Consider the following 27,563-nt stretch of genomic DNA (forward strand, 5'->3'; position numbering starts at 1 on the left):
TAAAGAAACAAATGGTTTACATGCAACTTAGACCTTATTTCAACTTGAACAAGAAGTATTCAAGCAACAAAAAGAAGCACTGTGTGTACACAAGACATAGGCATGCTAATATTAATATAATGATTTGCTTGCAAATATTTGTATGATACAATTCCAAATTTGCTACATAATTATAGGTGGTACAATAGATTCTAAACCAAGAAAAGAACATTTGCTTGTTTAAAGCTGATAAATCTTGGCAGTATAGTAGACCCACAAATTATGCAGGGGATACATTATGGGGACAGAGCATAAAGCCAAAATCGTGTATAATCAAATCACATTGGGTGCAATGGCGGGTGGGATTGCCAAAGTTTTTCCCCCAGATGCCCACCCGCTTTCTATTTATTTATTTGCCAAGCTTGTAAAGCTGAATGTGCACAAGTTAAATGTGTGTAGGTTGCGAGTCTACTGTATCTGTAGAACTGTAGCATTCAATCATCTTAACATAAATATAACTATACTTCGTTCTCCTATTCACAATAACACTATGCAATGCTTGCAAGTGTGATAGATGTGAGTTCAGCCAATCATTGCACTGGCTTCTATACAACTAACTGGCTAAGGCCCCAGTCTTAGTCTATGCTAAAGTCTGAAAAAGGAGCATTTTTACACCTCACACTTAAACCCTTTGTAAGAGAAGCTGAGAAGGGATGCGGGTGGCGCTGTGGGTTAAACCACAGAGCCTAGGACTTGCCGATCAGAAGGTTGATGGTTTGAATCCCCATGACGGGGTGAGCTCCCGTTGCTTAGTCCCTGCTCCTGCCAACCTAGCAGTTCGAAAGCACATCAAAGTGCAAGTAGATAAATAGGTACCGCCCTGGTGGGAAGGTAAACGGTGTTTCCGTACGCTGCTCTGGTTCGCCAGAAGCAGCTTAGTCATGCTCGGCCAATAAAGCGAGATGAGCGCCACCACCCCAGAGTCGGTCACGACTGGGCCTAATGGTCAGGGGTCCCTTTACCTTTACCTTTAAGAGAAGCTGGCATTCCAGAAAGAAAGCCAAGCTGTGGCTTGTATTCAGCTACGTTGAAATTAATGGATCTAACTTAGGTATGTTTAATTAAGTGTCACCTCTTAATAACAGTTGAATACCATCCTGTACATAGCCTCTTCAGACTTTGATTTGAGTATTTGATTTACAGTTATTATATCACATTATATCACTCACTAATTGGGCCTGAGTGACAGACTCTCTCACTCACAAGGCTATCAAAATTGATAGGTTACTTCTCAAACAGCTACACTCTTGAAATCAGGTGTACACATCTCCTCACAAAACTGGTGACTCAATGTATACCCCAAACTGTTCAAACCACTCATGTACCATGTACAGGCAAGGTACTCTGATTACTCAAAGAGTCTGAGGTGGACGTTAGCGTATCACTCTCAGAAAATAGGGGGCTCAAAGTATATCCCTCAAATGGTCAAGGTGTTTCCAGGTGATTCAGGAAGCAGACATGTAAAAATAAACGAGGTCCAATTTTCATAGTGTCTGCCTGGATTTTTTTCCCTCATAAAGGTTGCCTACAATTGTGCATTTTGATTTCAGAGGTTACAGATTCACCCAATTTGTGGTAATTGATTTTACACAACAAGAGTATTATAAAAACACTGAGTAAATCACATTATTTTCTGTTACAATGATATACAAAAAGATGTTTTATTAAGGAGATACACAATGCAAATGTGGCAAAATCTAACCTTAGTAGTTAGATTTCTCTTTCTCTCTTCAATAATGTTTTAATTTGGTAAAGTATATAAAGTTATTTAAACTACAGCATGCAACAATAAATCAATGAGCAATATTAAAGAACATCGCATATTTAGCTTTAAATTTAATACTGCCTAATTTTCCACATTCTTAGTCACAAAACCATGTTTTTAGTTGTGAAACTCCATTTAGTAAACAGAACAAAGCGAAACAGTGCCTCAAAATATTAATCTACTTTTTCAGATTCATGTCCCCCCTCTCATACAAACCCAACTTTATCTGGAAAATGCCCCAAGAAACATATTTAGATTGCTTACTATATAGTTACTTGTGCTGAAGTCTCAATGAAACTACATGGTGCCATATGTACCAGATCTAAAACACCGAAGTGTTTATTACATGTGCAGCATGTTACGGTGTTGTTGTTTTTTTAAAAAAACTTCTTCTGTCTCTGTTATTGTTATGTTGAGCTGCTAATATTACTTTTCTGCACACTGCACTGTTCAATCACGTTGGAAAAACAGCATGCGGTTGAAATAAATTAAAGAATTGTACAAATGCAATGATCCTCAGACTGCAGATAGCAGGTTCCAATATGAATGCATTTATATGAAAATAATGTGAGTTTATTAACTGAATTGTAGATTTGTGTATTAGAAACTCTGTCTTTCAAATTCCCTTTCAGGAAGCCTGATCAACAAGGTATATTTTCTACAGAGAGCAAAGGTGAACAACCTGCAGCCAATGGTGCAGTCCCCAACCTCATTTTATATGCCCCCCAGAACTTTCTGGAGTTGCTCTACTCTTCTATCCCAGAGGAATGGAGCCCCTTTCTAACTGTTCACATCCTCCTTAATGTTCCTGGTTTTAAGAAGTGCTTTCCTCTTTCTGCACAATTGCAGAAAATTTGGAAGAGGTGTTATTACATTTAAGAACCCCCTCCTGTCCCTCCACCAGTGCCTGTTAGATGATTCGTGTGGGAATCATTGCAGGCATGCCATAGCAAGCACAAAACCAAACTAGCTGTAGACAGGTGAAGTGGCAAAGGAGGAGTATCAGATGTGGTGGGACAGCAGTGCTCAGCTGCATTAGTGTTGCTGACCAGGATGTAGAGGAGTAAGGTCAGCACGGTGCTAATGAACTGACGAAGCCAAACCAGTGGCCCTGCTGGTGTGTTTGCACCACACTAATCTCACTGCCACCTTGTTCCTTCCCTCTAGCTCCTAGTAAGCAGGAGTGACACAATTGACTGGAAGTCAGGTGAGCACTGCCACCCTGCCATGCTGCCCACCACTGGTTTGGGACCGTGGGAGTGCAAGAAAAATAGAGTCAACAGCAACAAGGAGAAGAAAGAAGTCACATTGCTTGTCAAACTGCAGGTCTTGAATTATAAATATCTAACTTTAAAGAAATACAGTCAGGGCACAGCTAGAAGACAGCCAAGGCCTGATGAATATGTGGGGGAAACTATGAAAAATGGGGAGAGAAACATATTACCTAGGCTTTCAAGAGTTTAGCTACTATCCTGTCCCAGAATAAAAGACTTGACATTCAAATAACACTTTTGCATCCTGCAACTATATACTTTATTAATAATTTGAAAACTGTTGCTTTCTGCCTTGAGCCCTTGGCATGGTGGGTTATATACCTTTGAATAAACAAAACATTATTCAAGTTGACTGAAGCTCATTGGTGTTGAGCCCACAACTCTCTTGGAGAAATCTCTATGCCTATTTTTGGCTAATGAAACTGAAACATTGACTCTAGAGGACCACCTCACATGATCTGGCTGCCATGGGGGAAGCCACCTGAAATCGCTTCGTGTACACTGCAAGCAATTTCATGTTCACCAGCTCACACTTCCCAGATCTGGCCCTACCACATGGCTTCTTTCCACACTCCAGCAAGCTATAATTAGAAACAGTAATTTATGCATGGTGCCTAGCACAGTGATGGGTGTGGTATGAGTAATCAAAATGAAATTGATGATGAATAGGCATGGTATTAGCAATTAAAATTAAAATTATGATGATGATTATTAGCGATAAGAATGACATGAATTGTGATGAAAAAAATGAAGCTGAAGCACAGACAGAAATCGCACTGTGGGGACCAGTCCATAGGATGACATGAAGTGCATGAAACTGCTGGCCCTGTAGATCAGCTGCCATGAGAAGGAAGTTTCAAGCATGGCAGCCATATTGTGAGAAACACTTTACTACCCTTGCCTATTAACAGACTGTGGGTGGTAGAATTAGATGTAGTAGCAGGAATTTATCAGAAATCTACAGCCCAGTTCCTACACTTAGCAGGCTTGCAATACTCTTCGTGCATTAGAGAAATAGCCATGCCCTCCACAAATGAGGTTGATGCTCCGATTTGCATGCTGTTTTTACAAAAGAGGTAAAGATCATACAAATCATGTTTGCATGTACAAATTTCCACATAGCTTCACATAATATAGCAGGTGCTTGGTGGATGAGAGGGGCATCTAGTCCTCCGCTGCCCCACCATGTAGACGAAACTAACTTTTTTTTAGGTATACCACAGCCGAAAAGGAAAGAAAGCAACTCTGAAAATATGTCTTCTGCTGTAAAACAGGCAGGCGTATTCAAAGCGTGTGTGTAACGAAGCTGAAAATAGTTCTCTGTTGTGAAGATATGAATGGGTGTGCGCGCACGCTCAATAGGATTAACATAAACAGTTGGAAAAATCTGAACGACTTAATAGAGCTAAATTGGATCATAGTACAAATTTCAGTGCTTAATCCCTCCTCCAGTTGAACACAAGTGAGGATATGGTTGCTTATGGTCAAAGTTAGATGGACAAATACTGCAGAAAAGAGCAGGCTTCCTTCTTTCTGGAGTCTACGATGCACATTTCTTCCTTGCTTGCTTTCGTAGCACAGGTTCGTCTGGAACCTGTAGCTTTCCAGATGTTGTTGAACTACAGCTGCCTGCAGAACAGCCAGTGTCTTGGATGACTTCTAGGTCCAGTTGACTTGTATGAGGAGATTCACTGTCATAGTCACATTGGTTTGATCCTTTTACAGACAGCGTGCTCTTGTCATCTTGATAAGGGTATACATGAAAACTCCGTTGTCTCAAACCACAACCCAAACCAGCATCTTAGTCAATATTATGGGTGAGGGAGAGTTATCAAAGGACAAGGCATCATACTGATATTAATGGATGATGAAGCAGAAGTGATAAAATTTCCAGTCATCGGTTCTTATTGGAATGAGAACACACACATTTTTAGGATCTACAGGTGCTGTCAAACTAACTCATAGAATACTGGGAGCCACCTGCCAAAGGTTCTCCATTTCTATGTATCAGGGTCTGATGAATTTGTTTAGGCAGTTTTTGCTTACAATGTGTCTTGCTCTCCCATCTATTGAATAGGTATGAGTGCCATGCTGAATGTTTGACCTCTGTTCCACAACTGTGTGTGCAGCAACTGTTGATTTATCCCTTTTACCAGCCTTTACTTTGTCAGATTTCCTGGAATGGGGCAAACTACAAACCAGCCCCTTGAGTACCACCTTGGTTTCAGTGCTGGGGTTGCAGCTGTTTCTGAAGGGCTGTATCCATTCCAAGGCAAACTTGGTTAGCCACATACTGGCCTTTGGGCACACATGTATCAGCCATATTTCTTGCAGAGATGTATGTGTGGGTTTGCTATGCACCAATTCAATTGGTCATTGCTTTAGTAGCTAGACTGGCAAAATGCATTGTGGGCTATAAGGTTTGTTAGAAGGACAAAGGAAATGCTTGTGGTGCCTGAGAGAAGAGTCACAAGTCCACTCCAGGTGACTAAAAAGAAATTACAAACTTTGTTTCTAGCCACTTTAGGTGGGAAGCTGGGAGGCTGCTGTGGCAATTAGCTTTTCTGCTCAGTCATCCTAAAAAAAAGGGACTGGAAAAACCGATGAGCTGGTGCTTGGGTACACTTACTCACAAGTAGACAGTTGGTTGTGCTATAGAATTTTCTTCTCTTTTCTTCCCTTCTTGGGTCCATGGTGGAAAGGCAGCAGACAACAGATGAAAGGCAGAGGCCTTCCTGACTACCTTTTTTCCTCCTGCCACTCTGGCTTATGGTATGATGTCAGGCAAGCCAACAAGAACACACCTCTCCATTAGATCAAAATGGTGGTTGTGAGACTATGCAGACCATCTCAGTCTAGCATTTCTAGGGGCTAAGGCTGACCTGGAGGAGGAGCTGCTTACCTGATGGCTTTCCTTGGTAACTGTGCTCTACTAGCCCAAACAACATCCCTGACAAGTCTCCAGGAAGAGGCACCTATGACAGAAACAGTTGCCTTCTGCCTCAGCAGCTTGGCTTATTAAGCCAGGGCAGTTCAGGTTTCAAGTTCCCTGTATACAAACCATTTCTAGTACAGGTAACAAGTATCTTATGCTTATTTTACTTACACAATTATAGCTTTGTGTAGGTGTGTGGGGAAAATCAATAAATAAATGGAGAATTGTGAAACCCACTCTCTATTTATTTACCCACTCCTACCCACAGCCGAGGCTTACCTGGCTTTGGGAAAGTGGCATGGGGGCTCTGGCAGTATCCCAGAGCCCTTGCACAGCCTTCACAAAGCTGGGTGAGGCACCAGGTTTTGAGAAGAAGGCTCAAAGGCCCTCCAGCCACCTTCTCAATGCCAGGTAAACAGCCCTATACCTTGCAGGGGGCAGCGGTTCTGTGGGTTTCTGGATCTACACATGTTTGTGTTTACATGTGGATTCCCAGAACTGAATCCTTGCATAAGATGCGAGTTACCTGTATACATGTTGCAAAAACCCTCTATAGATTTGATGCAATGATAAATTGTAAATTCATGATCCTCTTGACTCTTGAAATTTGTAACGAGTATGGAATGTTCCCAAAATGTTAGAAAATTTCCTGGAATCTCCAAAACGTCTTTGTTGCAAAACTTGAATGGATTTCTAATAAATATTCAGAAATAATCGCAAACATTAGTTCATTTCTAGCTTATTATTCCTGAATCTTGGGGAGAGGTACATAGTCTCACATTGCATGCTCCAGTCACTGCTCTAGTCCATGGATGCACTCTCCATTTGCTAACTCTTGTGTTCGTCTACATGGAGGAACCACAAGCACACCTTCCAAGGTCCCATGAATACTTCCTCATTGGCTCATCAGAGTCCTCCTTATCTGTCTCCAACTGTATTCATCAATTCCCACTACCCAACACTAAATTCAAGGTGCAGCTAAGGCTCAAAGGAAGCTATAGCACTTTTACATTATCTTCTATAACCCCATTGGTCATTGGCTTGGGATGCACACAATTTTGATGTTCTTTCAGCATTTCTCCTCTGAGCCTCTTATGTATTCTAGAAATTACCTGAGGGGAAGAGCAGACATTTGTTTTTCTGTTTGTTTCTCTCAAGGTTTCCCTATAGAAGACCAAATCCTTTATTTTGGATCCACATGCTAGTCCTTCCCATTCAGCATGTTATGGTGGTACACATAGTGTTCTTGTTTACCAATGGAAGAAAAATAGTACTCATTCCAGACTGACAAGCAGACTGAACAACTTGACCCAGCCAAACAGCCATGTTTTATTGTCTCCCAGGTATTTAGACCCCCCCCCCGTTTTTTCAGTCTCAGTCAGGCAGCTCAATCTCAGTCAGTGAGTTATTTGTGGGGACACATGTTGTGCACTCTTAAAATTATTGTGAGCTGGTTCTGGAGGACTCCAGTATATCAAAACCCATCACCTTATCCAAACCCCCAGAAGAACATTCAAAGGTAGAGATAAACCTAAGCCAATGCCACACTTATTTTTTTACAGTATGCATCAGCAGTCATTAGGTTTCCTGTCTTAACAGTAAACTTCTTAAAAAGCATCCAGAGACATATGTATGCATTTCTAATTATTTATATCTTGTATTTGTACTTTTCATTGTATTTATATTTTGAGTAATACTTGTCTCTTGTATACTACCCTAGAAAAAAGCCCCACTGGGTTTAATAGGATTTACTCCCAGGTAAGGGTAGCACTTCAGCCACTATCACTTTTAAGGGTGACTTAATCTGATGTAGATATAACATGGAGTCCTGCTACAGAGCCATTTATAAATCATGGCACAATCACCACACATCTCTCAGCTTTTTAAAATCTAGTCCTGTAGCAGAAAACAGCATGAGAGCCATCTCCAGCTCCACAGGGTGAGATTGAGGGGTTCTCAATAGCAAGAATTTGTACACCATCCTCAGTGACAAGAGGAAATAAAACATTGGCATATGCATGGTTATAACAGATTTCATTCAAAACAATACCAGAGGTAACTGATGCATTTGGAGACAGAGATAGTTATACTCCTTATCTGCTAACTATAGCTCTCTTCACTCATGTGCAAAATTTACAATAAATGTGTTGAGGAGACAGGCCTTCCAGTGTCAATGCACTCATGCTGTCCATTCCCAATGTTCTGATAGCCTTTGGGGGTGGGGATAGGAAACACCTATGCTGATACAGTTGTAGGTCTCTACAACTCCCTTTCACATGTCTAACATGTCTGCATGGACATTAGGGTGAGGTGGAGTGATAATGTCAGGGTGGGGCCCAGTGGGGCCTGGTCCCATCCCATACATTATTGTACACATGGGGCACACATGACAAGGGCTCAGCAAGGGTCCCAGCAAACAAAATGGCTGGGGCAGGTTCCACAGGGGGGGATACACTCGGACAACCAATCTCAGTGATCATGGGTAGGAGGAGGAGTTACGCTAAGACCAGACCATGTCATTACCGAGGAAGCAGGCTTAGTCGTTGTCTGAGGACTATCCCTGCCTCCAGGTCTGGTCCTGACCGGAAGGATACTGGAATCAACAAGGGAAACCCACATGACCTGAAAGTGTTGCTGTGCAATGCCAGGTCAATGATGAATAAAGCCACTGCCATCCACGACCTGATTGTGGATGGAGGATTTGACCTGGCATGTGTGACAGAGACCTGGTTGGATGAAGCAGATGGACCCATCCTTGCCGCTGCTTGTCCACCAGGTTTCTCTTACGCACAGCAACCCAGGCCTTGTGGGCGGGGAGGGGGGGTTGCAGTGATTTTTAGGAAGTCAGTAGTTTGCACCAGGCGTCCTATTGGAAAGACCCAGTTCTCTGAGTGCATGTTCTGGAAGTTGGGCAATAGGGGCAGTACAGGATTCCTTTTGGTGTACCGACCTCCCTGCTGCACCAAGGATTCCCTGCCCGAGCTGCTTCAGGTCGTGGCGGATGTCGTCCTGGAGATACCTAGTTTGGTTGTCCTAGGGGATTTTAACATCCATGCCGACACGACCTTACAAGGGGCCGCTTGGGACTTCGTGGAAAGCATGGCCTCCATGGGGCTGTCCCTGAATAAGTCTGGCCCAACTCATAGCCACGGGCATGCCTTAGACCTGGTGTTTACCTCTATGGATGTTGGTGATCTGACACTAAGTAAAAGCGAAACCAAAGAAGTGCCATGCTCAGATCACTTCCTGGTGCAACTGGACTTCTCCGTGACCCTTCCCCTCTGCAGGGAGGCGGGACCGATTCAGATGGTCCGCCCCCACCACTTAATGGATCCAAATGGTTTCCAGAGAGTGGTAGGGGATGTTTTATCCCATGTTGATGGCCTTTCAGCTGATTCCCTGGTGGCCCGCTGGAATGTGGAGTTAACCAGGGCTATTGACTGTTTGGCTCCAAAGCGCCCTCTCCGATTGCATGGAGTCCGGACAGCCCCGTGGTTTTCCACGGATCTGAGGGCAATGAAACAATCGTTGAGACGGCTAGAGCGCCGGTGGCGGATAACCCATTCTGAATCTGACCGGACACGGGTTAGAGCTCAATGTCGAGCCTACCAAGTGGCGATAGCGACGGCGAATAAGACTTTCTTCACCGCCTCTATTGCATCTGCGGAAAACAGCAGCAGGAGACTCTTTCAGGTGGTTCACAATTTAGCGGAACCACCTGCTCCATCAGGGCCCAGTAGGGGCCACATGATCTCCTGCAATGACTTTGCAAAGTTTTTTGCAGATAAAATCGCTCAGATTCAGGAAGAAGTAGACTCCACCGTGGGAGCAGGGCTGGGGTGGGAGAGTGCTAGAGACCTGTCTAGTCAAGTTGCGTGGGATCAATTCCAATCTGTCACCTCCGAGGATGTGGACAGGCTGCTTGGACGAGTGAAGCCAACCACCTGTCTCCTGGATCCTTGCCCATCCTGGCTTATAAAAGCTAGCCGGGAAGGACTGGGCGATGGGCTTTGTGGGGTGGTGAATGCTTCCCTCCGTGAGGGAGCCTTCCCAGACCCGTAAAAGAGGCGGTTATTAAACCACTTCTTAAAAAACCATCTTTAGATGCGGCCACGATAGCCAACTATCGCCCAGTCTCAAAACTTCCATTCTTGGGCAAGGTGATTGAGCGAGTGGTTGCTGAACAACTCCAGGCACGCCTGGAAGAAGCGGACCATTTGGATCCCTTCCAGTCAGGATTCAGGCCTCATCATGGGACTGAAACTGCCTTGGTTGCACTGGTTGATGATCTCCGGTGGGCTAGGGACAAAGGTGAGAGCTGTTTCCTAGTTCTGCTGGATCTCTCAGCGGCGTTTGATACCATCGACCATAACATCCTTCTGGACCGTCTAGAGGGGCTGGGAGCTGGGGGCACTGTTATACAGTGGTTCTGCTCCTTCCTCCTGGGCCGTATTCAGAAAGTGGTGGTGGGGGATGAGTGTTCAGACCCCTGGGCTCTCACTTGTGGGGTGCCTCAGGGTTCCGTCCTCTCCCCCATGCTTTTCAACATTTACATGCGGCCGCTGGGAGAGATCATCAGGAGGTTTGGGCTGGGTGTTCATCAGTATGCGGATGATACCCAGCTCTACCTCTCTTTTAAATCAGAACCAGTGAAGGCGTTGAAGGTCCTGTGTGAGTGTCTGGAGGCGGTTGGAGGATGGCGGCTAACAGATTGAGGTTGAATCCTGACAAGACAGAAGTACTGTTTTGGGGGGACAGGAAGCGGGCAGGTGTGGAGGTTTCCCTGGTCCTGAATGGGGTAACTGTGCCCCTGAAGGACCAGGTGCGCAGCCTGGGAGTCATTTTGGACTCACAGCTGTCCATGGAGGCACAGGTCAAATCTGTGTCCAGGGCAGCTTTTTACCAGCTCCATCTGGTACGCAGGCTGAGACCCTATCTGTCTGCGGACTGCCTCACCAGAGTGGTGCATGCTCTGGTTATCTCCCGCTTGGATTACTGCAATGCGCTCTACGTGGGGCTACCTTTGAAGGTGACCCGGAAACTACAACTAATCCAGAACGCGGCAGCTAGACTGGTGACTGGGAGCGGCCGCAGAGACCACATAACACCGGTCTTGAAAGACCTACATTGGCTCCCAGTACATTTCCGAGCACGATTCAAAGTGTTGGTGTTGACCTTTAAAGCCCTAAACGGCCTTGGTCCAGTATATCTGAAGGAGCGTCTCCACCCCCATCGTTCTACCCGGACACTGAGGTCCAGCACCGAGGGCCTTCTGGCGGTTCCCTCACTGCGAGAAGCCAAGTTACAGGGAACCAGGCAGAGGGCCTTCTTGGTAATGGCGCCTTCCCTGTGGAACACCCTCCCACCAGATGTCAAAGAGAACAACAACTACCAGGCTTTTAGAAGACATTTGAAGGCAGCCCTGTTTCGGGAAGCTTTTAATGTTTGATGTATTATAGTATTTTAATATTCTTTTGGAAGCCGCCCAGAGTGGCTGGGGAAGCCCAGCCAGATGGGCGGGGTATAAATAATAAATTATTATTATGACTTTGATTAAAAACAATAAAAGGAAATATTTACAGGGAAAATTCAGAGTTCTTTCTGAGGATTTCTAAGGCTGCTGAAGCAAATGGGAAAACTTTTCATAGTTGTAGTACCATTTCAGGCTTCAGCTCTCTGTGTGTGTACATGCGCTCTGCACATGCAAAACTGAGTTTAATGGGAATTACTCCCAGGCAAGTTCTGAACAGCAGCCATAGACTTTCCTTTAAGTTGCTCTACCCGTTACTTCTTTCTGGAATGTTAATTTCCTGTGGTGGACCTCCCCCCCCCCAACAAAATGAAGTATTCAAAAAGGCAGTTAATGTGTCACCGGCAGCATAAACTTGCCCTCAGTTTGGGATTTTTAGTTTTTGCTGCATAAACAAGTCATGACACAAGATAAAACAGTTGCTTTATGGCCTTTATCAAGATTCTTCTTGGGTGACAGATTTGTCTCAACACAATAAGTAAGTTCAATGGTAGATATGCCAGGTTGTTGGTGTTTTAGTGCACAGAGGTGCCGGTGAGGCCATATTGTGACAAAACACAATGAAGCATTTGAAATGGAGATGCAGATGTTGATAATCATGACAGATTTTTTCCTTTTTTTAAAAAAAAAAGCAGTGAAGTTGAGAAAAGATTTAGAATCAAGTATACAAGGAAATATTAAAAGAACAAGTTACTGTTCATTCTACAGTAATTAAGATTGTGTTGATCGACAGCAACACGTCTTAATTGCCACAGACAATTATAGAACAAGGGCAATTGCATGGAAGTAGTTTTTGGTTATACATTAGCGAAAACTAAGATCAAACCCACACAAAAAAGTGTAGAGCATTCTTGAGCAGGCCCCCTGCTTACAAAAGTAAAGTTGTGCTGATCAGCTGCTGTCTGTTTATCTTTACACATTTAGATCTCAGTGGCCAACCCCCCACCACGACTGCCTGAACCAAGGAGAGGCATTTGCAGCCTTACAATTTATAACTTTTGGAAAACTTACAGGCAGGCACTTCCAGCACTTTTAAAAGGTTCCAGGCACAGTTTCCAGGCAGCTTCATGGGAACCAATGGCACAGCAGTGCTTACTTATGCACTCATTGTGTTTGGTCCCAGCTCCTGATAGAGAGGAGAACAATTGGGGCCCTGCTGAGGTCACTTGCTGTCTGCCTGTACTCACATGGCCTACTGCTAGAGGGTTCAAATAAGGTGCCTCTATTGCTCAAGTAACCTCCCCCCACCTGCCCTTTTAAACTTGTTGGCTCCTGCCTCTCTTCTTTAGGGAAGTTTTTAACGTGTGACATTTTAATGTATTTCTAATCTTTGTTGAAAGCCACCCAGAGTGGCTGGGGAAACCCAGCCAGATGGGAGGGGTACAATTATTATTATTATTATTATTATTATTATTATTATTATTATTATTATTAACAGTCCTGGAATCATAAAGCTGTTGACCAAAATTGCACCAGGACACTTCCTAGCATTTCTAAGAATGCACTCCAGTTCTCTTCCACTGAAGCACTCCAGTGGTAGGTCAGCATAAGAGATAGTAGTGTAGTGGGTTGATCAACTAATGGCAGAAATGCTTTGCCCATTATAAAGGTCCAGGTACCTAGACTGCCCCCTTCTTCACACTGCTGGACTTCATAAACAGCTTGGCCAGCATCAGATGTAGATATTCCCAGTGTCTCCTTCCAGCTGGATTTATGTTACACTTCCTGATTCTTGCAGTTACCTGTTTGTGATGGGTGAGTATTTGCTAATGGATTAGGTTCTCCCTGACTGCTACTGTGATGTTCCCTTCCAAAGACTTCCTTTGGGCTTTACTTCTTACTGCTTTGGTACCTCATTTGCCCCCCATTATGTCCAAACCAGGGAACTCAGACTAGGAAAATAAGTCAGGATCGCACTGAAGTAGAGACGAGGGAAGGAATGCTAAAATCCAGGGTTCATTTCCAGGTTACAAAGCCATGGTATATGAAACATGGAACATTTGTCAAAACTAGGCTCAAATGTCTTTTTAAAGTGGCCCATATTGATCCCCATGATTAAACAGAGCTTTCAGAAGATCTACAAAAGGTAAGGGTTTTTGTGTGTGAATTCTCCAGTCCTTTATACTGGATCCAGAACTGGGCATATTCTCAGTATCTGTGAGATAGAAGTAAACATTCCCAGACGATGACAACCAAGTTTGTACCTGGTCAGAGGTTGAGATAATATTTCATTAAAATAGATTTGAGGTTAGTAAAACTATTTTACGACTCTAATGGACTGGATGACGTTTAGATACTTGAGAAGTAACCTTTTCCACAGATTTACATTCTTAACTGAATGTAACCTACAAAAAATGGATTGACATGAAATTAGTGCAGAAGAAAGGTAAAAATAACATGACGAGTGTTAGTAAAATTGACATGAATATTTACCTTTTGATGATGAGCTATAATTCTCTTGTTCTTCAATGAATAAAATGCACGGAATGATGGGAACAAAAGAAAGAAATCAGCAAATTTAAAGTTAGACAAAAAAAGGTGTTATACATGAGAATGACAAACACTATAGGCTCTGTTGCAGCATGCATAAAATTAATGTGGGGAACTTGGATGACAAGACCATGAAAAATTATAAAGTCTGAGGCCAATAGAGAGCTAAGTATGGTCAAGTCCATTGGAATAAATTGCCTTAAGCCCACTTAACAACATGTTGGGTTGCGGCCTGTTCTTTTTTTAAGATAAACTTTAATATTTAAAAAATTAAAAGCTACATCTCTGTTGTACACAATGAGCGCTTAAGAAAACAAGCAGTAGGAAAAGGGTTACTCATGTGAGGAGACATCTCTTCAACTGTTACTTTTTCACATCTTTCATTTAAAAAGATTCACACTAAAAAAAATATTGTGCTGGGTGGAGCCTAAAACGTACATTGGAGCAAGTATTTTCTTTTTATCCATTCCCAATTAGAGTACTTACATACTGCACTTAATCTGACCGGTATTAAAAAATACACGATTGTATCAGAAAGCACTCTCCAGCTCAGTCCAACAACAACTAAAGCAAAGCTCGAATTGCAAACAACGGAAGAGCAGGATCACACACACAAAGAGTGAAGCACCTATGGGAGTATGTTAACAAAAGATTGAATGAATGAATAGCTACTGCATGACTTTTCAATGAGCAATTGTCATATCATTTTCACAACAGTGACCATTAAAAGTAGCTTGCTTTATTAAATATTACTGAACACCTACTTTTCCTTTGAAAATACCCACTTTTATAAAATGCAGTGGCTGTAGGGTACTCCCCCCCTCCCCTCTTCTTTCCTGGATGTCCCATGTAATGGCAACTTTAAAATAATTCAGGAGGTGTTTTAAACAATGTAATAGGAAATAAAGAAATGAATAGGAAGTCCTTTCAATAAACAGAGGTTTACTGTCTGAAACTAAACTGCAGAGTGCCCAGATCAAATGGCTCACGAAACAGTGCAAAATATTGCAGAATTGAACATCGCCTTACTTCCAGGTGGAGTTGTGATTTGTGTGATTTATTGTCACTGAACCAGTTTCAAATATTTTTTTAAGCGTAAATGATCAGAGCAGCATTTTCCGTTCACCTAGCAATCTATAACCACTGGTATTTGTGAAAGCAAATCCATCAAGCATCTCTTCTAGAAATCTCTATTCATCTAAAGTCTGCTGGATAGCATGCTTTGTTGAATCAAACAAGAGCAGAACAAAGGGAAGTCTGAAAACTGAAATATTCTCATAAGCAGGAAGCTGTCAAGTGTCCTCAGTGAACTGCAATGCTAGTTCAAACATAGCTCAGTTGCTGGCAAATGTTCTTCCCTAAGTATCACTTGCACATTATTATTATTATTATTATTATTAGTAGTAGTAGTAGTAGTAGTATTGCAACAAACACAGCTAATATGCATTGAATATAAAGCTTCATACTAAGAACAAGGAGCCATTTTTTACTTTGTTTTTAAACAGTTATAGCATGTTGGTGTAAAGGTGGCATGGCTGTGCTGAAAACTCAAGAGGTTTATAACTTTTTAGTTAAAAACTGTTGTAACAAGCTAGGTAAAGACCTTCATGATACAGCTTTATTTTATATATACATAATATTGTTGTAGAGGATAGTAGGGTGTTTGAAAGACAGTGGTAATGCACCTGTTTGATTTTCAACCTTAAAATAATACTGCCGGGCTAATTCCAGCAAAAGCAATGCAATTTAAATCCATATAAATGTGTTAAGAACTAAAGGCACTCCTAGTATTATAGATGGTAATAATCTAGTCCCAGTGTATCAGTGGGCTCAGGCCAAGTAGACACACACACACACACACACACACACACACACACACACAATATCTGGTGTTTTGTTTTAGAACTCTGTACTCTATCTGTATTCTGACATTTAAAAGCACACTTTATCTGCCATCTTTCCCCCACCTCCCTCTTTCAAACGTGTCCTTTCACATCTTCTCTTTTGGCCACTTGCTTGCACTAATATACTCATTTCTCAAAAGACTGTTAGAGATACCGTAATATGATACAAACTGGCAAGCAGGCACAAATGTTATACGGAACAATTATACTTTTGTTTTGTTTTGTTTACTACCGGTAAATAAAATTAAAATACAGTCGTCATTTCACTGGCAGCATTCCTTTTCCATGAAAACGATTAAGAGAGCCCATTCTAGAATACTGACACTTGCTACAGTTTTTAGCTGAGTATTTTGTTTGCTGGTCTTTTTTATCCTGTATCTTAGGAACATGGAAAACTTTATGCAATAGAAGCATTTCACCAGAGTTTGTTCATTTTCAATTATACTGTAAGACTGATGCATCATTCTATAATCACCTAAAGATATATTTCTCAACGAGCCCTTGCATATTAGGCTAATTTGGTTAGGAAATGAAGTTGCCATGGGGTTAAGGCCTAATTAATTCAATTAAAACTTCTCCTTGACTTCAGCATGCATCAGCCCTCATAATGCTAAATATACACCTTAGGCTTTCCTGAAACCCCTCGAGTCATTTCCGATATTTCTCGATGAGTTATATCCAACAAGCCATATCGAGAGTAAACACATTGAAATCTTTTTACTTAAACTGGCACTTGTTCATTAATTTCAATGGCTCTGCTCTGAGTGTGACTTAATTGGAGACACCCATTTATCTATACTTCCACTATGCATGTGTATCTTTATTTCTAAGAGATAAGATCAGAAGCTGGCCAGATGTTTGATGTCCATTTCCCACTAAGGTGATTGTGTATACATTATCCTTTATCCACAGGAAATAAAATCTGGACTTCCTGTATTGTTACATTGAGATTGGTTCTTCTCTGGGATCTCATCACTGCTGCCAAGTCAGAGAATTGCTCTGCAGAGGGATTTAACGTTTGGACAAAACTCCTCCTATGCCAGTTTTTACATTTCCAGTTGAGTTAATGTCAGATTGAAAATAACAACAAATGGCAGGATTTGGCTGAACATACGAAACACTTTTTTTAAAAAAAGGCCGTTCAAGGTAACAATGAAAATAGCAAGACTTTCATACTTTAACAATTTTTTTCTATCCTTGCAGAAATAACCCTCGGTGTTTTCCTAGTCAAAATCCTGTATGCCTAGTGGGCAAAGAGGACAAATTGGAAAGGCCCAAGACAGATGCACAGAGCCACCCTTGGTTGTGGCCAGCTGTGAAGGAACTTCCAAAGGAATGGCACCTTTTATCAAAATAAGTTTGTCCCTTTAACAGCAACAGATTAAAAGTTCCAGCCAGAAAATCTTCACCCAGAGTCATCATGTTAATTTTTTTACCAACATAAGCATATACAAGAAGTGATATAAAGTACAAGTGTAAGAGCACCTATTTAAGGAAACGCCCACGGCATTGCTTTTTGTTTTGTTTTCTACATTGCTGCAACCATTCTAGTTTTCCACTCTTGTGGTTTGAAATGGAGACCGGTTGATCAGATTACAAAATCCTATAAGCATCATTTGAACTGAAATAGTATAGTACATTTTCCAGTAATAAGAAATTCTTCACACTCAGGGGAAAAACACACAAACATTATACCTTATCTGTTTTCTTATTACGTGTCAACAAAGAAATAATATGCAAATATCCACAAAACTCTCTCCTCTTTGTACAGCCGTCCTATATTTGACAGTTTGAGATACTGCAATCTGTTGAACTGCAATGTAGTTTTGTAGCAAGTTGTTGAACCAATGAGACCTTAATTCATGGTGACATGATATAGAACAGCAGATACATTACACATCAAAACCACGTGCAGAAAGGAGCAAATATCCAAATGAAAATGAATGTATGGAATGGGAAACCACTTTGACATACTCTCTACTCTTCAATGGTGGCTGTCATTCACTACGAAACTCACATCTATATGATGCATGTATTGGCAAAGAATGAACATTTGAACCATCTCATTCTCAATACATATTCATATCTACAAGGATGCATGACATCAATTTGCTATAGAGAAAGAAAACCTTCAGTGTTTTGCCCTTTCAGTTCTGAACTGCACCATGTAATTAAAATATGAAAACTCTAAACAAGTTTCACATGATCTGTAATGTAAACCTAGATATCTGTGATTTCAGAAATGTAAGCAGGTGGTTCCATCCCCACCACAGACCAGTAATCCAGTAATTAAACTGTTGTAAATATGATGAAGAAACAAAGCTATTAATACTTGCTAGATAGCAGATGCTGCAATATCTCTCAGCCATCTGTCTCAGATTTTCTCTAAATGTGTTGCTGATGGCTTCATTTGTGTTTTCCTAAGTAGTACATTAATTTCCCCCAACTTTTGCTTTTAACTTTTGACATGCTCAGAAAGGGATGTTGTTTGCATTGTTCACATTTCTGTCAGCAAATTGCAATCAATTAGCATTAGGTAGATAGCAAAATTAATGAAACATGAATAAATAGAGTGGGTTATTCTCCGCCACCTTAATCTGCCCCCTTGCCAAGAACCCAGCTTTAAAAGTACATACATCGCTAGAAAACATGAAACAGACTTTTTGAAACAATGCAATAATCGATTGCACACCCCTAGTTTGCAATCCACTTTTATAAGAATGTACTTGTTAATCAGCAGAAAGCAATAAAGCATTGAAGACTCTATTTACAAAAAGAAAAAGCAAGATGGTTTTGCAGCACAGGAAGAGGAAGGAAAACAAACCCAAGATTTTAAACTGTAAGCTTGTTATTTGATACCTTGCTCTATACTGCCGCTTCTGATAGGAACTTGTGGAAGCTGTCTACCCCTACGGCTGCTGAAGGGTGTGTCTGCTGGAGACGACTGCATGGGACTTCCTGGTTGGTGCATTCTGCAGAAAAAATTAAGATTAAATGGGATGGTGTAACAAACATCTGAACCAAAGAGATATTACAAGCACCAAGGCTAAATACTTTTGTTAAAATGATGGAGAGGAAGTACCTTACTTTGCACTGATGCCATAAGCTATTAGTATCTGTTCAATTCAGAAAACATTCATTTTTAGCCTGCTTAAGTGTGTGTAAAACTCAAAAGGCCTTTTCAATTAGCTCACTTTGATGTGGCAGACTAGAAGAAAGTTACTTAGCTACAGAGGCAATTAATCACCAATCTGGAACTGGTGAAATCACCAACCCCATTTTGAATTTGGATTCAAATACTGTAGGCTACTCCATTTGGAAAGCTATGGATAACAAGGGTTGAGAAAAAAACCATGAGTACACACACACACACACACACACACACACACACACACACACACATAGGTTAGCTATATATATTTTACATCTACAGGCTTTCCATAGTTTTCATTCTTTAAAGCACAACTACTGAATAATACAATTGACAGTGTACATCTGGTAGTAAAGATGTCATAAAGTACTTCCAAAAGAATTTAATCTTCTATCCAGCCTGCATTCTTTTTCCAGATACATTACCAGTATAAAGCTACGTACTAAAGCAATTTCACAGACGTAGAGGATTATTATACAGGAAAGGGGACAGTTGCAAATCAAGAGTCAGAGTATGTTCACACATCATCAGCTATGCAATCCCTATGAATATGAGTTTAGGATTTTCTTTTTGTTTTGTATGTATCTTCTCTCTCATTTCTCTGTATCCTCATTTGACACCGTGGCTAGCTGATCAAATTGGTATTGTTTTTCCTGGTGCAGCACTTCCAGGAAACTTTACAAATACCATGAAGGGCTTGAAGGATAACAGATTATATCACTGGATGAGAAATGATTTAAGATAAACTTATGAAGCATCACTGAAGCTGGGACAAGTCAATAATAACTATTATTTGCTTCTCGTAAGCTTGGGGTGGGGAATTTTCCATTCACTGTTTTCTCTATACAATACTTTCATCACACCAGTTCTAAGTTCAGGACCCAATCTGTTCATAATCACGTCTCTGGGTTTGCTGGGACTTATTTCCTGTCTATTTAGCCTCTCTATACAATGTACAGTGTGCACAATACCCATATGATAATAACAAAGCCCAATTTCCCTCTCCATACCTAGTATGAAGAAAACGTGTGATGTGAGAACACACCCTTTGTTATATGAATAGGCTTTTGCATTATGTAGCACATTTCTGAAAAATGAAAAATATTCTGAAAGCTTTCGTATGAATGCATAACACAACAAAACAATGGGAAGACAAAACAGAGGCTGATTTTCACCATTGTGATAAAGCTTGTTGGTATGACTGTAAACAATCCAGATAGGGGAGATAGGACTTGAGCGGAGAATATGAGAAAAGTGTAGATATTATGGCGGGGGAAACAGATTGCATTGGAGTGCCAGAATGAGTGGGTGCACTGCATGTACTCCAGAAAGTACACCACCACATTTACATCTGGGAGGCAGGAAACAAAATGCTGTGCTGTACATTTAATAGCAACCTTGTCAGAAGTGAAGAAGGTGGTGTAGACCCTCCAGGAACTAGGTGATGTACAGAACATAAGGGTCTGATACTAGAATGCTCACTCGACCTTGAGCGAGTGTGATGCTTTCCCCTAGTAATGACTGGCTGATCACTGATTCTTGGGGGTGGCAGTCCCCTTCTAGAACATGGCAGTAGAACCCTAAAACATTAGGGCCAAAAAAATTGGATTCAGTCATTAGCTGCATATCAGGTTAACACACACAGAGAGACACACCAAATCACCACCAGTATCTGTAGCTGCAAATCCATGATTTTCAGTAACATTCATTATTCATTATCTTTATAAATCTGGTTAGTAAATGATCAAACAGCAAGTTTGTCCCTCACTACACAGTAATACACAGTCTGGAGCTACGAATCTGAAAAAATGATGAGATAGTTACTTGCAGTTCTAAGACCAAACTTCTTCCCAGTTTTTTTAAAAAAAATCTATTTCACATCTCAAAAAGTGTATAATCTGAAATATTGACAGACCTATCCATTTTACAATATTGGCCTCTAGTGGATGCTGGTCTCTACTGGACTCTATTGGGGGTTGCCATGACTTATTTTCTCTGAATGAGGTCTTCTGTTGCTTGGATCTCTGAAAAATACAGAAGTTCCAGAACTGCAGCTCTTCCCACCACAGTGGTGCCGTGATGAGGAAACAGCTCCTGCAAAATGTCACCATGCTTTTCCACCTGACACCCCAATCCAGAATGGGGCTATCTACTGCCAAACTATAGAGTGGAAACAGGCAGCCACTTGCTGTATGCTGAAGAACAGCCTTCACCAAAGGTGTCATGGGCTTTGAAGACACCCAAACTCAGGATGCAAGGGAGAAACGTGCTAAGAAGGAGAAATGTGCATGCTTGGGAAATCCACACCGTAATCAACTCCTGCCTGGAAACCAATGTCCCCACTGTGGAAGGACGTGTGGTTCCAGAATTGGCCTCCACAGTCAGTTACGGACTCACTCATTGTTAAAACCATGTTTATAGAAGACCATCTTACTCGGCTACAAGTGATCGAAGAAGAAAAAGAAGAAGAAGAAGAAGAAGAAGAAGAAGAAGAAGAAGAAGAAGAAGAAGAAAGAAGAAGAAGAAGGTTGCCACTTAAAAGCTCCCCACGCATTTACACTTAGTGCTTTTTTTCCTAGAAAAATAGGTGCCGGTACTCACCATTAAGTAGTTACAGTAAGTGTCACACTTTTTAACAACAAAAAAGAGGTGCCATTACTGCATACCCTTGAGTAACCCCTGAAAAAAAGCACTGCTCTTACTCATTTGCAGAGATAGCAACACCATGGACCAAGAGAGTTACCATGCTTCTACAACCGTGGAGAAGCAAAACATATGGTAACATTTCATGGCATGGTTAGAGCATGCAGGTGAATCTGTTTGGGTCTCTCCCCCACCCTCCTTTTTCTTTCTTTATTATGTTCAGTCTTCATGTAATTAGAAGTAAGCTGTGGCATAGTTATTAAGTGTCAACTGTGTGGGAAGTAGCTGTCTATTTTCACCCATAGCCATATCCTTATTGTGTGAGAGACCAAGCATCCAATGCTCAAAGAATTCTAACATTTGGGAGATGACCTTCCCCTCCATTACAACGTAACAGTGATGGGAGAAACTCTCCCAATGGAATGTATAGCACTATACCTTATTATTTTACTAGGTTACTTGTTAGCCAGCTCTGTGAAATAGCTTTATTACAGCAAAGCCACCCAGTTGCATGATTGTGGCAATAAGCCTACAAAAGAGTACATGAAAGCAGTGAGACCTATGCGGGGAGGTTCAAGTCTGCTGTCTAAACCCAATGGGGTGCTTTGTAAGGCCAGTGGTAAAATATATAATACGAGTAACAAACATTATAGATTTCATTATGTTCCCTGCACTAATGCTTTACTTCCAGCAGGTGGCTCATATATTCCAGGCAAAATTATAGCCAATGCTAAGTGATGGTTAGGCTAAATTGCCAATTGCTTGGCAATCGGTTGATTGGGGGCGGGCGGGTTCTATGATTGCTGTTCATGAGGGTAAGAGTCAGAGTTTGTTGTATTTATATCTGCCCTGACAGCACTTTTCATGAAGCACAGTACATTCACACATACAGAGATGGTTCTCATAAAAAACCCTCCCCATATGGCCAGTTTATGCTGTGGGTATTTGTAAAACTTGCAATTCCTTATCCAAGATGAAGGCTCGTGACCTACAGTGACTTGAAAAGCCTGAAGCGTCAAACACTCTCTGACAGGGCGGGAAGAAAGGACATTTGTTGACAACCCTGCTGAACTTTTTAGATTCAAGCCTTAAATGTTTGGGAATTTTAGAACTGGCGTTTATGTAACAGGAAGTGAAACAACGTATTTATATTGACAAGATACGACACTCCTGTTGTTGCCATTTACAGATTTTATTACCGGAAATCTTAAAAGGTTTTAATAAGGCAAATAAATAAATAAGCAAGCAAGCAAGCAAAGTGTTCTTATAGCACCGTCTTGCAGATACACTTTGAAAATAAACAAGAGCTGAATGCACCTGAGATCTTGGAAATCAATAGGCTTTTCTGTGCATAACTCCCTGTCGTAAATTGTGTCGTAAATGTGAATATAAATAAATAAAAAAGACTAACTGGTAGGTCCCTTGGAGGAGTCCAAGGTGGGAAGATAAGCTGATACTAAGAATATAAAAAGAGCCTGCTGGGTCAGGCCAATGGCCCATCAAGGCCCACATCCTGCTCTCACAGTGGCCAACCTTACTGACCCTACCAGATGTAACTGGAGCACTTTGGTGCATGTGGGGTGCAGGACCCCCTCCCACCAAGCCTTATCACGTAGGGTCATATAAATGCTTCAAAACAATCCCTCTTTAACCTCCACAGGCAAACCTGAGTTGGCTCAGGTTAGTCCCAGCTTAATTGGCCTCAAGCCTATACAGTGGTACCTCGGGTTACAAACACTTCGGGTTACAGACTCCACTAACCCGGAAGTAGTACCTCGGGTTAAAAACTTTACCTCAGGATGAGAACAGAAACTGTGCACCGGCGGCATGGCGGCAGCAGGAGGCCCCATCAGCTAAAGTGGTACCTCAGATTAAGAACGGTTTCGGGTTAAGAACAGACCTCCGGAACAAATTAAGTTCGTAACCAGAGGTACGACTGTAGTCAGAAACTGTACTGTGAAGGGCATCATCAATGAATGCAAATAATACAGGAACCTATTTATTTGTTTGTTTGTTTGTTTGTTTGTTTACTATACCATGCCGCTTTGTATTTTTAAGAAAAATCTCAAAGCAGTTTACTGCATATCAAACTAAACCTGACATGTTTAAACCTCCTTAATCTAGCAATTTAAATTGAATTATTACTGCAAATGGACCTCATTCAGATCTTCTGCCTGCTATACTGATTTCTCATTGCTGACATGAGGAGAGAAAGAGGCAAGAACAAAAGGGGGAAGGAAAGGAGGAAGAGATAGAAAAGGGCATATGAGAATAAGCTTGACAGGCAAGAGTCTAACAGGACAGCCATCTTTCATCTTCCCTTACACAGCAAGTGAGCAGAACACAAATCTCCCTAAGGCCGCTTGGGAAAGGTGCAATACTTTGTGAGTGCTGGATGATCGCTGGTTCAAGAAAAGCCCTGCCCCTTTGCCTCCACTGTTTGATTTCCACCTGCACAAGCAACGACAACAAATGTTGTTTGCCAGCTGGGACCTGTTCCCTGCCTCTGGGCTAAAAACATTCATTCTGAAAAAGTACTTCCAAGAGTGAGTGTCTGGAGTAAGGTAGGGTTGCCATATGTCCAGATTTTCCTGGAGATGTCCTCTTTTTCAGGGTTAAAATTTCTGTCGGGGAGGATTTTTTAAATTTGGCAAAATGTCCGGGTTTGGGACTGAAGCAGCTAATTGCTGAGTGCCCTCCCTCATTTACATATGCAGCCCGAGTCTGCTGGAGCCGGACCAATCTGCACTTGTCCCCATGCATTATTCACAATCATAATTACTGAGCCCCTTGTGCAAGGTGTGCAGCCACCAGAGCACGCCGGGCACCCAGCACAGCCCCCCGCATCCCCCGCCACTACTTGGGCTGCTTGCTCAGGCGCTTCGTGAGCTGGTCACCAGGGAGGGGGAGTTGTTGGCACTGCTCTAATTTACTGGTGCCAAAATCAGGAGGAAGGGGTGGTTCGCTAGACGCCACCAACTTGACTTTTCCCATGCCACCAAGTCCTCTTCCTCCTCCCCCAACCTACCTAATAGCCCCTCCCCCCTCCAGTGCTCCACCTCTCGCCAATGTCTCTGCAAAACGTAGGCACCAGAAGTTGCCTCAGTTAGCAGCATGTCTCGGTGATAGCAAGCCAAGCCCCAGCATCTCAGATCAGACGAGGAGAGTAGAAATGATCCCTTTGGGGAGGGAGGAGGCAGAAACTCAGTTCGTTGTGAAGAAAAGTTAAGCCACTCAGCCCAAGTTTCTTCTGGCTTTCTTCTCTTACACACACATCTTCCTGAGCTTCCCTCCCTTCCCACAAAGCCCTTTCTGGCCCTGTTGTGTGTGCTCGGCCACTTGAATTATAGCTGGACTTCAGAGGCATCGACAGTAATGTTTAGCTTTTAAAAAGAGTAACAACAGAAACAACTACAGTAGATCTCCTCTTAATGTACTAGTCAATCAAGTCTTTGAACAAATCCATACCCCGAATGATATACTCTCAATTAATTCCTATTTGAATGAACTTCACACTTCAGAAAGTAAAGCTCTGGCCTGTGATGCAAGAACTCTGACATGTGTATGGAGTCAGAATGCCTTCCCCGTGCATTGTAACTGCAATGCATTGCTTTTAAAAAATTGCTTTTAAAAAATTGGCTGGAACCTTCAACTGAATTGAGCATGGATCCATATGTGTGTGTGTGTGTGTGTGTGTGTGTGTGTGTGTATGTGTGTGTGTGTGTTTATATGTTCTTTTAAACAAAGGGTAAGGAAGAAACAGAAGCCATGCAGCAGTACAGTTAGTGGACAATGAAACAGAAATTTAAATTTTTTTTAAAGGAACATTTATTAACATTTGTACTTCATGTTATGTCAATAGCTCATATATTTACTGGCCTGCTAAGCACACAGGGTATGAAAGGAGCATATACAAACCCTGTTGCAAAAAATATTTTGCACATTATATTGCATTGTGGCTACTTTGCAGCAGCAGAAAGCACATGTGTCCACATGTCAAGGAATATCCAATTTTTGATGTTTGCCCTCACCATATGCTAAACTGTTATGGAGGGTTCTCCAACCATAGGGAGAAGCTTTGGGTGGTTGGGGTAGGGGTGGGATAGTCACTAAGACACACAAGGGATTTAAGAAAAGTGTTGTACACTCGCATAAAACAACACATTGGATGCAACACACTATTATAATGTGATGCTCCTTGTTGAGCTTCCTACTGTCTCCTTCACCCATTTTTCTCATCTATTTATTGCTACTTTCTGAAAGTAGTATATAAAATGTTATAGGTGAAAAATATCTGGGTGATGGGGAGGGTTTTTATTTTGACTTCTCACCCTCTGCATCAAGAGTGAAGTTTCTCCAGGGGCTAAGGCTCAGAAGCTCAGAGCCTCATTGGCTGGCCATACAATGATAGTATAGAACCACAGTGTAGAATCACAGGTTGAAAGGTACCTGGAGGATCAATTTAGTCCAATCCCCTGCAATGCAGGAATATCCAGCTGTCCCTTATGGGTATTGAACCTGCAACCCTGGCATTCTCAGCATCATGCTCTAGCAAACTGAGCTACCTGCTGCCATAGAGATGTCCTTTGCCAGTTGTCCTTCAGGATCTAGCCCTCTAGTACAAATACTGGAAACAACCCAATAGGTTTTTCAACTTATCTGCAGCAGAATATTTACTTGTGGTTTTTTGTCAGATTCTCAGCATACGAAGTCACGGCATGTGAACAATTCCAGTAGCCCATCAGTCCTACCTTTCTGTTTCAGACGCAGAGCCTTTCCTAGTCTGTTTTTGGGTGCTATATCTTTCCACCTTTCTGGGATGCCTGTGAAATGAGATGTCAAAAAAAAAAAAATGAAAAAAGGAAGGAAAGCATGTGATCCAGGAAATATATCACAGAAATTCAAGCAGATGGAAGGTTTTATGAATGGCTAGTAAATATGTAATTTGAATAAGAGAACTGCCAGCAACAACACTCAACAAATGTATGACTATGAAGGCTTCACTTGCCCCGAATGCTGTGAAATTTTAGAATTCACCCCAAAGTAATGTTAAATGTGGTAGGAAATGACATTATCTCTAGGTTAAAATGTGACAGGCTGCTTTTGCATCACACTTTCAAACAATGCAGTCGATTAAATACTCCATGACAATAAAACTCTATTTTAATTAATCTGAGCTTGAGAATGTGAAAAATCTCCCCCTGTTTTAAATAACGTGATAAGATAAAGGCATCAGACTATAAATTCATTGATATTTCAATTGCTAAACCAATATAAAATTAATGAGTGTTTGAATCAAGCTTTTTTTAGTTTTTTCCTCTAGGTTGGACATTATGGTGTTCTAGATTCATATGTTCTAGAATACTCTTACCACAACATATAAATTAACTAGCTGTCAGGTTGTAGCTCAATGGTATGGTGCAATGCTTTGCAAGCAAAAGGTCACAGATTCAATACCTAGCATCCTCAGGTAGGACTGGGAAAGTCCCCTACCTGAAATCCTGGAGCACCAGTGTTGACATTGCTGAGCTAGATGGACCAATAGTCCATGTCGGTATAAACCAATTGTTCTCTCTTGCTTTTCTCATCTGAGATACCTTTTGTGTTTTCATAGTCACACAACCATCTACCAAGAAGCTATTTTCAGTGTACCAAGTTTTAGGACCACAAATTAATCAATACAATAATGTTTTACCACAGCAATTTAAAAGGCTTCTTGGTATTCTTGTCCAGGCATGAGATCAGAAACAATGTCTCAGTTTCATGGGCATTATCAAGACAAGCCCAAAGTCATGAATTCTAAAAGCACCTAATGGCTTAGGAAAAGAGGAG

At 41.7% G+C, this 27,563-nt stretch overlaps 1 protein-coding gene across 50 annotated transcripts in view; it reads right to left on the bottom strand.

Moving 5' to 3' along the window:
* The window catches only part of RIMS1 (regulating synaptic membrane exocytosis 1), a 231,932-nt gene that overhangs the window by 46,826 nt on the left and 157,543 nt on the right, over positions 1-27,563 (bottom strand). For 23 of the 50 annotated variants that reach the window (XM_082218188.1, XM_082218199.1, XM_082218208.1 and 20 more), the window contains 4 exons: positions 26,483-26,554; positions 20,486-20,668; positions 18,797-18,909; positions 13,977-14,006 (listed from right to left, as the gene is read on the bottom strand). In XM_082218188.1, coding sequence (XP_082074314.1) covers positions 13,977-14,006; positions 18,797-18,909; positions 20,486-20,668; positions 26,483-26,554 — 398 coding nt within the window. The remainder of the gene's footprint in view (positions 1-13,976; positions 14,007-18,796; positions 18,910-20,485; positions 20,669-26,482; positions 26,555-27,563) is intronic. The other 27 variants (XM_082218205.1, XM_082218175.1, XM_082218211.1 and 24 more) reach the window with 6 other exon arrangements.

The sequence above is a fragment of the Podarcis vaucheri genome, assembly GCF_965113315.1.
Source record: "Podarcis vaucheri genome assembly, chromosome: 3".
NCBI classification, from domain to species: Eukaryota; Metazoa; Chordata; class Lepidosauria; order Squamata; family Lacertidae; genus Podarcis; species Podarcis vaucheri.